General features: G+C 40.4%; 2 protein-coding genes across 6 annotated transcripts in view; one reads left to right on the top strand and one right to left on the bottom strand.

The window, feature by feature from the left end:
* Positions 1-10,956, bottom strand: part of PARP8 (poly (ADP-ribose) polymerase family, member 8) — a 364,740-nt gene that overhangs the window by 248,682 nt on the left and 105,102 nt on the right. The window lies entirely within an intron of this gene.
* LOC102851684 (tetraspanin-14-like) lies at positions 4,749-5,561 on the top strand. Of its 2 annotated transcripts, XM_006902145.1 has the most exons (2): positions 4,749-4,839; positions 5,197-5,561. In XM_006902145.1, the coding sequence occupies exons 1-2, from the start codon at positions 4,749-4,751 to the stop codon at positions 5,559-5,561; spliced, it is 456 nt and encodes a 151-aa protein (XP_006902207.1). The 2 variants fall into 2 exon arrangements, with proteins under 2 accessions (XP_006902207.1, XP_006902206.1); XM_006902144.1 differs by having other exon boundaries at positions 4,749-5,561.

The following is a 10,956-nucleotide window of genomic DNA, read 5'->3' as shown; positions in this document are numbered from 1 at the left end:
TTAAAGTGATTAATGATTTCATCTTGCTAAGATCTACAATAGATATCCTTGGAAACAACAATCACGAAATTAAAGACGGGAGCTCTGGTGGCCTACTGGTAAGAAGCTGCACTGCAATCCCAGAGGCTCGCGGTTCAAATCCACCAAATGCTCTACTGCAGAAGGAGGAACAATCTCCTCCTGTACCAGCAGATCTGAATTGACGGTATACACACACAAAATAATCAAATAAAATTTTAAAAAAATAAAAGAAAAAACTCAAAACATAGCCTTGGGCACGTATTTGATCATGGACTTATCTAAGGTGCTGAGAAGCAACAATGCCAGTTTGAGAACTATTATGCGTTTGATCCACATCCTGGTCTTTCTGATTGTTTCCTAATGCAGCAGAAAGCTGGACACTGACTAAGGATGACAGTAGAACAATCAATGCCTTTGAGTAGCAATTCTGGACAATAGTGGTAAATATCCCATGGACTTCCAAAAAAATAAGTAAATATGTCATGGAAAGGGTGCAGCCAGGGTGCTCCTGGAAGAAAAGAATGCTGAAGCTCCATTTAAAATATTCTGGGCAAGTGGTCAGAAGAGGCCAATTCTTAAAAAGAACATCATGCTTTGAAAGTTGGAGTGTTAGTAAAAAAGAGAAAAACCCTCAACAAGACAGACTGACACAGAGGTTGGAAGAACAAGCCCGCGTATAGCGAGGATGGTGAGAATGATAGATGATGATGGCGAGGATAGGTCAGGGTTCAAGTCTGCTGTTCGTAAGGTCACTATGAATTATGGTCAACTCTATGGCACCTGACAACAACAGCAACCCATGGTATTTTCAACCACTTCCTATGCAGCTGAAAGTCAGACAATGACTAAGAATGACAAAAAAAAATAATCAAAGCCTTTGAACTGTGGTGTTGGCAAAAAAGTATATGCCATGAATATGCCACGAACTTCCAGCAGAACAAACAAATTTGTCTTGAAGGAAGTGCAACCAGTGTGCTTAACGGAAAGGACAGTGAAACTTCCTCTTACTTACAAAAGGCATAATAATTTCAGATGGAATCAGTCCTTAGAGAGTTTCATGCTGAAAAAAGTAGCAGGTTGGCAAAAGAGAGGAAGGACCTGCATGAACTGAATTGATACAGTGACAACTACAATGAGCTTGAGCATGACAGAGATAGGGCAAGGTTCAGGTCTGTTGTTTACAGGATTTCTGAGTCAGAGGTAACCCAACAGCACCTAAAAATAACATACCCCAACAGAAAAGGTGGTTGTTCTTGTTTTTATGTGTCATCGAGTTGCCTGTGACTTATAGTGATCCTATGTACAACAGCCCTAAACCCTGCTCTCTCCTTACCCAGTCTTATGGTCTCTGACACTCCTACCTACATTCCCCAGTCATTGAATCAGTCCATGTCATAGAGGGTCTTCATCTCCTGCTCTGTCCCTCTCAAGCATGATGTCTCTCTGCAAGGACTGGTCCCTCCTTGTAACATGCTCAAAGTATGTCAGACGAAGCTTTAGAATCCTTTCCTCCAAGGAGAAGCCTAGTCTCACCCTCTTGAGGATGAACCTGTTTGTTCTCTTAGCCATCCGGGTACATTCAGTAAATATTCTTCTCCAGCACCACAGTTCAAAGGCATAAATTCGCCTTCTCTCTGATGCATAGCAAATAACTGCAAAGCCTACGCCCTGAGTCAGGTGCACCTTGGTCTCCATAATGTCATCATAGAAATAGATAAAAACAATAAATTTAATGAATCATAGCATTATCATAGAACTTCAAAGGGTTTACTAACTCTTCACTTCATGGATATGACTGAGCAAGAAAGCAAACACATTTTTCTGATGTCACTCAGCAGAAAGTAACAGAACTCGTACACACCCAGAACCAGGCCAGGGCCTAGGCTATTTAAGCGTAGAGTTAAATATGAATCAGCCAATAACGAGTAACCACAGCTTTAGGGGACAAAAAGTCACTTATCATTTCATAAGCAAACTCTCCATCACATGAATATAGTTGATTAGCATCTCCAAAGGCCTGAGAAGACAACTATTTGATCTGGTAATTGAATCCCTACCATAGAATCAAAATTCAAAAACTCAAACTCACTGCCATTGAGTCCATTCCAATTCACAACACATCAGCCCTCCCTTAGGTTTCTGAGGCTGTAAATTGTAATGGGAGGAGACTTCCCATCTTCTTCCTTGAAACTGTTGGTGGATTTGATGGTAGCATTACAAGAGACACCACACTGACTTACAACTTAGGCAAGGAGAAAAGTGCAAAGTGAATGTCTTTCCATTACTTGCCAAATCAAGATTTCACCCTAGGACTCAAAAACTGAATGAGTTTTTAAAGGATCAAACTTCAAATCTAAGTTAAAGATAAGTATATGGCAATTAAATTAATATAATTTTTTCACCACACATTAAAGGCACCTGAGAGTTAATTCTGAAAAGAAAAGGTATTTTAGCTTATTACCAATATTTGCTATTACTATATTTAAGAGGCAAAAATTCATCTTAACATTAACACTGGGCAAGAATAACTCTCATCTCTGGGCAGTTATCAGATAGCTTCTGACTGCTGCCAAGCTGCATTACAGTTCATTCTAGTAAGTTGGCTCTAAAACAATACAATTAGAGAAGTTAATTATCTGCAACAGAAATATTTGTGATTTAGTGTGAACCGAAATGCCTTCTTGATGCTGGACTGCCTCAAACACTCCTGGTAAATACTCAGCTCACTTATCAAGGCTAAGAAAGATCGGGGAGAAGATTAGATGCACTCAGTCTTTCTTTTTAAGCACAAAAAATATCAATGCCTGAAAAAATGTAGCAAAATCTCTTAGACAGAGATGGTGTTGTGTTCACCAAGTTTCACCATCATTTCCTCTTAAGCAACACAGACAGATCCCAAGGTTGCAATGAGGCTGAGGACATACAGCAGCTAATATTTATAACCAATTCATCTATGAGACTGTATTGGTTGCAGACTTCAGCAGCTTTTCACATATGAGAAGTTTACTTCTCATGTATGTCACAGAATATACTGAGAACAGAAAGTTCCACACAGTTATTTAGAGACCCAAGCTTCTTTATCCCCACATCCAACCATTATACTCTAAGAACACTGCCTTGTTCAGCCACCATACAGTCAGGAAACACAGAGAAGTTGGGTAAAATGGTTTCACGAGTCAAGCCCAGAAATTACATGCATCATTTTCATCCATGACATTCCACTACTTAAAACCCAAGAGAATGATCAAGCCTAACTGGCCGCAAGGTTAGAAAAAGCAATCATCCTGAAGTAAAGAGATTTGGTGTGCCGCTACAACTTTTAACATCACTAATATATTTGGATTTTTGTATAATTATTATGAAACTGTTTCCTTAAAAACAAACTGCTCTTGAGCTCCTATAACTCATGGAGACTCATGTATATAGAGATATTTTCGCAGGGTTCTAATTTACTGTTTCCCAAAGAAACACCATCTACTTCTGCACCATCTTCAAAATTTTTGCTATGTCTGAAGTTAAATGGCCTGTGCCAATCTATCTCCGAAAGCCTTGTTTTTGCTGACTCTCTACTTTATCAAGTATGATGTTCTTGTGTAAGCAATGATTCCTTCTGGAAATACATTCAAAATATGTGACACAGAGCCTCCTCATTCTCAATTCTAGGGAGCATTCTGGCTGTACTTCTTACAAGAGAGATGTGTTCATTCATCTGGCAGTTCAAGGCATGTTCAATACTGTTCACCAAAACATCATTGAAATGCAATGATTCTTTGGTCATTCTTATTCACTGTTCAACATTCACACGCATTTGAGCCCACATACTACCATCAAGTTGGTTCTAACTCAATGCAACCCTTCAGAAACGTTCACAGGTTTGTAAATCATGATAGGAAGAGACGGCCTGCCTCCCTGCAAGCAGCTGGTGGATTCAAATCACTCATCTTTCAGTTGACAACACGTCATCATTGCACCACCAGAGATCACTGCACATATGAGGCAACTGAAAATACCCTGAACCCAGTCACATGCACTTTAATCCTCAAAGTATCATCATCTCTACTCTTTTAGCACTTTAAAGAGGTTGTTTTGTGTCTTTTTTGTGGTACATTTGCTCAATGCAGTAAGTCCTCTGATTTCTGGCAGCTATTTCTATGGATGTTGACGGCGAACAAACTTAAATTCTTGACATTTAAATTTAAACAAATTTAAATTCTTTAACATTTTCTTCATTTATTCTGATGTTGCTTATTGGTCCAGCTGTTTACTAGGTTTATGGAGTTTTCAAGGCTGTGATTTTTCAGAAGCAAATCCTCCTAACCTTCTGACTAGAGATCGCGTGTTTAAACTTACGTTTTAAAAATAAAGCATAAGCAGGGGTTTTATTTCTCAATGAAAACTAGTCCCTGTGACATTAATAATGGATAACAGCTAAAACAAATGCAGGTAATTTTAAAGTTACTGTCAAGAACTTGCTCATTTTTTTCAAATCTTTCTCAAAACCAATTTTTCTGTGTCCTCCTTCCTTTTTCTATTATACTAGCATATCTATAGCATTACTTTCCTTGGACACAACCCAAAAAGGACCTAAGCTCCGCCCTGCCCGCCCTCCCCCGTCCCCCGCCCACGCTCCTAGCACAGTTGCCATCCCAGCCTGCCAGACGGAACTTCCTCTAACTTCTCGCGTGAGCCTCCCTGAGCTGCCGCTCCCGGGTCCTGCTTTTCAAAAGATGCACTATTACAGATCCTCTAATGCTGGGGTCAGCTGCTGGTACAAGTATCTGCTGTTCAGCTACAATATTGTCCTCTGGCTGGCGGGAGGTGTCTTTCTCGGAGTCGGACTCTGGGCATGGAGTGAGAAGGGTGTGCTGTCTGACCTGACCAAAGTGACTCGGCTGGACGGGTTCGACCCTGTGGTGCTGGTGCTGATGGTGGGCGCGGTGATGTTCACCCTGGGCTTTGCTGGCTGTATAGGGGCCCTCCGAGAGAACATTTGTCTGCTCAAGTTCTTTTGTGGCGCCATTGTGTTCATCTTCTTCCTGGAGCTGACTGTGGCTGTGCTGGCCTTCCTGTTTCAGGACTGGGTGAGGGATCGCCTCCGGGAGTTCTTTGAGAATAATATCGTAGCTTACCGGGATGACATTGACCTTCAGAACCTCATCGACTCTCTCCAGAAAGCGAACCAGTGCTGTGGTGCATATGGCCCAGAAGACTGGGACCTCAATGCCTACTTCAACTGCAGTGGCTCCAGTTATAGCCGGGAGAAATGTGGGGTTCCCTTGTCATGCTGCGTGCCAGATCCAGCACAAAGTGTTATCAACACACAATGTGGATATGATGTCAGGACTCGGCTCAAGAGCAAGTGGGACGACACTATCTTCACCAAAGGCTGCATCCAGGCGTTGGAGGGCTGGCTCCCGCGGAACATCTACATTGTGGCTGGCATCTTCATCGCTATCTCACTGCTTCAGCTATTTGCCATCTTCGTGGCGAGGACCCTGATCTCAGACATCGAGGCAGTGAAAGCAGGCCATCACTTCTGAATATGGAAGACAGGTCACCCTACTGGGGCTGAGTGGTCACCGCCATGGATTGCTCTGCAGAGAGAAAGCACCACACACTGCCCCTGGCCCCAGCACTGTCTCCACACCAGTGTGACAGGACCTGGAGCTGTCCATGCTGGTGCCGGCCTAGGAGTCTGCAAGGAAGGGGCTGCTCAGTCCTGGAGCTGTGCAGGCCCTTTGTAGGTCACATGTTCTCCCCTCCCCCGCCCCCCACGTCTGAGGATGCACATTTCATAAACGCAGGCATGGACTGGAGAGGATCACAGCTTTCACACAACAAGCAGCAGAAGACCCTCTCTGGAGAGAGTGATGGTTGGGTCAATAGGCAGGCTTCCTGTGTGCCACCCGGTGCTGCAGTTACTGTGTGAGCAGGCTGGTGTTGATAAGACTCTCAGCCATGTCTCCATGGAGTGGACTGTGCCACAGGAATGCCTTGTCACTGCCTGTAAGTTCCCCAGCTCTCTGAGCTAGGATCTTTCTTCATCTCAGCAGCCCTAGGCCCTGAAGAGTGGGTGCGGTTCTGCACTGAGCCAGCTCTCCCTTTCTTACTGTGTATGTAGTATACTTATGGGGGCAACAAAGTTCTCCCATGCTCCTTCCTTCCCTCTCCCTTCCACACAGCCGTCTGTGGTCTAGATAGAAGCCATATTTGTCCTTCCCCAAGTGTCTCATGAGCAGACCCAGCAACCCTGATACCAAGTATTTGTCTGCCCTCTATACAAAAGTACCCTGGGTCTTTGTACTACTGACTATTCCTACAACTTGAATCCTGGCTCTCCCCCTGTAGAGTGAGCGCTCATCTTGTGACCACTCACCACAGCTGATCAGTTGAGCACACTGTTCCCTGGAGAGGGACTTTGCAATCTAGCCTCTGTGCCCCACCCCTGTCCTGGGTGGCAAGTGTAGAATGAAAGTACTCAGAGACCCAGGATACTTTGTTCCTATTCTGTGGCTGAATGCCCCACTGAGAAACTAGTCCCTGTGGGTTCCCTTCCTGTAAGAACTATTTATTCAGGCCCTTGTTTCTAAGATGATGTCTGTCTTTATGTGGGGTAGCTGTCATGTCTGGCCACTTGGGGCTTGGCTCTCCTAGCGCTTCCTATAGCTGCTATGCAATCCCCATTGTTCAAAAATCAAGTCTATGTTTATTTCTGGTCAAAGTATACATTCCAATGTAGGACAAATAAGTGGATGTTGATGATATTTGTATTTTTTATATGTATATTTTTTTCTCATTAGATTAGGGGAAGAAAGATGCTTGCATTTTTAGGAAGTGTGATACTTTTTTTTTTGCCTGCCAAACTCTTTTATGGAATATATCTTTAAATTAAAAAAAAATAATAACAACTTGGGCTGAAAAAGAAAACCTGATTCATCTACTTTATTCACATTTTTTAATACTATTACAAAGCTACAAAATTTTCAGAACATGGTATGAGAATTCAGAGTACATAAAAATGTATTGCAAAAAGCAATGAAATTCACATAAACTATCTGAGAATGGAAGAATAAACATAAGCATAGTTTTCCAGGTTTTAGCACTACATTTTTGTGTACAAAGGTATGACTTCATATCAGTCAAGAACTTTTTTCCCCCACTAACGAGAAAGAAAGGAGTTCCAGTGGCCTAGTGCTAGGAAGCAACACTGCAACTCCAAAGGCACATGGTTTAAATCCACCAGTTGTTCCATGGGAAAAGGATGGGTAATCTCCTCTTATGCAATTTACTACCTCTGAAAACCCGCTGAGGGTGAGCTATGATGGCACACATATATTCCAAACTGATGGCACACACAATGAGAAAGAAACCATTTCGACTCATTTACTCTTTTGTGTTCCATAGGACACTACTGTGCTTAAAAACAAGCTAAAAAGTTAGGAGAGAGACTCAGTAACAGAATACTTCCAATACTAGCACCACCCACTAGTTCGGCTATGTTCCTCCCATCTAAACTAGTAAGTTAAAACAGACCAAATGGCCACAAGACAAAAGAATTAACATCCCCTCCCCCACCCCCAAGGGCTGTCAGGCTGAAAATCATTCTGAGTCCTCATGAGTCAAACACTGAGCAAAGAAATAGCTACTTCCTTTTTGTCCTGATGCTTCAGGTACAACAGAGCAGCCAAAAAAGATCGGTTATTTTAAAAGTCACATTTGCCTTTAAAAATTAAGAAAGAGAGGAAGAGAACTTAGTGAATTATATTTTCTCTCTCAAGCAATTCTGTACTCAGGTAAATCTAAATGTATGAACTATAACAGAAGTCTAATTTGTTAAAATATCTTAACATGCACAATCAATTTTCATATCCCAATAAATGTTCTATTAGGACATACATTACAAAACTAACTGCCTCTGAATTAAAGCCTTCATATTTCCTTTTTGCACTTGTGTTTCAGGGGAAAGGAGCTAGCATGCTACTAGGACAGTACCACACACAAGAGGAGCGTTGTTGTTGTTGTTGTTGTTGTTGTGTTCCTTTGCGTCACTTGCAACTCATAGCCTCCCTATGTACAACAGTCCTATATCATGCTCTATCCTGTGCCAATCATATTGTCTCTTACACACCTACTCTCATTTTGCTAGTCACTGAATCCATCTCATCGAGGGTAGTACAGTTTCAAAAAACAGAAATGTTAGAGTAGGCAATCTGAAACAAGATGTCATTAAAAACAACATTAAAAACAATACGCTACCATCCACTCAATTCCAAGTCACAGTCACCCATGTAACTTCTACAGAATAATCACCTTCAGAGCAATTAAATCAGGAGTTTTCGTAAAAACCTCATTGTCTCCCAGTCAGAACTGATACAAAGCTAACCCTATGGGATATTCTCAGAGGCCATATGTCACAAATGGGGAGACTGTCCACATTTCTTTCTCAGAGCAGCAGACGCATTCCAACACTCCAGTGAGGCACCGTTTTTGGGGTAGCTGTGCGAACTCCCTACCCATCCATTAGATCATTTCTAAAAAGAAGCAAAAAGGATCAGAGAAGTATGTGATTCAGCCTTGAATAAACAGTTCAAGCTCTAAGATAGACTACTTTAGTCATGATCTGCCTAAAACCTTATAAACAAAATGAAAAAACTAAATGTGTATACTACCTCTAAGCATTATTGCTTGCAAACAGATAATGCTAACATTAGCAGTGCATTTTGAAAGACACAACAGTGGTGAAAACACTAAGTAAATCTTAGAAGACTAGCTTATCACCTAAAAAAATCTACTGTGACTGCATTTTAATTAAACTGTAGTCACTAGTCATAACATCGATATCAGACTGGATAAACCATGTAAAGTATCTGTTATGAGGAAGAAAAATCAACTCATTAACAAAATACTCTTTCATTAATGTTAGCCTATTTTTGCTTTGATTGACAGCTATTATTAGCAGCAAATTTCATAAACATTTTCAAATGGATTCATGCTAGTAAAATTTAGCCATCAGCTCCTACAATTAACAATTTGATTCACAAAGAAGATATATTTGAGCTCATCTGTTATTAAAAAGATACGTCACTAGTTGTTTTTCCTTCCTTTAGAATTAGGGAGCACTTGCCTCCAATTAATATACACTTATACAAACATATATTGTTACTGTTGTTGTGTATTTTTGAGTTAGAACCCATTGCTGACACTCCAGTGGGTTTTCAAGAGGCAACGTAGGAGGATACTATTCACCTTTCTCCCACAAGGCAGTGGTTGGATTTGAACCACACCTTCAGGACTGTAGTGCAGTTTCTTAGCTCTAGGCCACCAGAACTCGCTAAGATAATTAAATTACTATTTCAGTCTTAAAAGTTCAGAGACATTTTAACTAATTATAATAAAAATATTGAATAAGAGTATCACAATAAAATTAAAATTATAATATATATTACTAAAAATTTAAAACTAAAATACATATAATCATAATTTTCATTACTAAAAGGAAAAATTGGATACAGATGGGTAGGAGGGCTAAGAATTATTTTATTTTTCCTCATATGCCATGAGCAGCCCTTTTTGACAGACACAACAGACATCTTTACTCATGAATATATCAATGTCAGTTCATGTGATGTAACTTCATTTCTGAACTTCTGTTTTCATGAAGGATAACGAAGCTATCTTGTTGTCACCCTCCCTCTCCCTTTTGATGTTCTGGCACACATATATATCAGTTAGAAGGAAATAAAGCAACAGATTTGATTAGCTATAATTTATCTTAAATGTGCCTACAGAAAAGTTGATAATTTGCATGTCTAATAAGGTAGATGAAAGTAAAGAATCAATTTTCACATGTACAATATGATTCCGCTGAGCTATATTTGTTTGTTCATTTCAAAAGCAGAAAGGAGAGGCATGTAATATGAACAGACAACTATATTTTCAAGAACTTCTACAGCTGATCTTGGAAGACTATTTATAGGCACATCATTGCACAGATGGATTCTGGCTGAAAGAGGATAATTTCTTTGGGGGAATCGCAAATGTTCTTTTTAAAATGAAACTAAATTCCCCATTTATAAATGTTTAAAATTTATTTCAATGTTAAGATTTTAAAATTTTTACTAAGAACAAGGAAGTTTTTCGTTTAAAAAAGTCCCTTTTTCCTCTTAGGTACGTGAGCATATACATGTAAATGTTTATGTATATGTGTATAAAACCCCAAAAAGTATAAAAATTAAAATGCAAATGGGAAACTTGGAAAAAATCTTTCGCTATTTTGGGGTGTTTTTCCTCCATTCTCTTTTTTCCCTTACACAATTTCTATTTTTTTCATTTAATTATTTGAGGGGATTTTGGGTGGCTCAGTTTTCTTTTGAAATGCTTTCTTCCATAACACGAAGAATGTCTATTTGTGCTTTATTGACTTTGGAAAGGCATTTGATTGTGTGAATCATAAGACGCTGTGAATAACATTGACAAGAAGGGGAATCCCAGAACACATAATTGTGCTCACGTGAACCCTAACAGAGCAGGGGAATACTGAATGGTTTAGAGTCAAGAAAGGTGCACATCAGGGCTATATCCTCTCTCCAAAGCTATTTAATCTTTCAGAGCAAATCACCCAAGAAACTAGACTCTATGAAGAAGAGTGTAGTATCATAATCGGAGGAAGGCTCAACAATCTGTGGTATGCAACTGACACAACATTGCTTGAAACACTTTCTGCAGAAGGTCGAAGACTACAGCCTTCAATATGGATTACATCTCAGCCAAGGGGAAAAAAAATCCTCACCACTAGGTGAGGCAACATTATGATGTTGTTGTTGTTGTTATGTGCCGTCGAGTCACCTGCGAATCATAGCGACCCTATGCACAACAGCCCTAAACCCTGCTCTATTCTGCGCCAACCGCACTGCCTCTGACACACCCATCCCGATT

This window comes from Elephantulus edwardii, unplaced genomic scaffold (assembly GCF_000299155.1).
Source record: "Elephantulus edwardii isolate Elephantulus edwardi_28Jun2011 unplaced genomic scaffold, EleEdw1.0 scaffold00373, whole genome shotgun sequence".
Lineage (NCBI taxonomy): Eukaryota > Metazoa > Chordata > Mammalia > Macroscelidea > Macroscelididae > Elephantulus > Elephantulus edwardii.
The sequence above is the reverse complement of the archived record's forward strand: the minus strand, read 5'-3'. Positions and strand labels throughout refer to the sequence as shown.

What these genes read in the sequence shown, in the direction of transcription:
- LOC102851684 (XM_006902144.1), top strand. Translation starts at nt 4,749, where the DNA reads ATGCACTATTACAGATCCTCTAATGCTGGGGTCAGCTGCTGGTACAAG.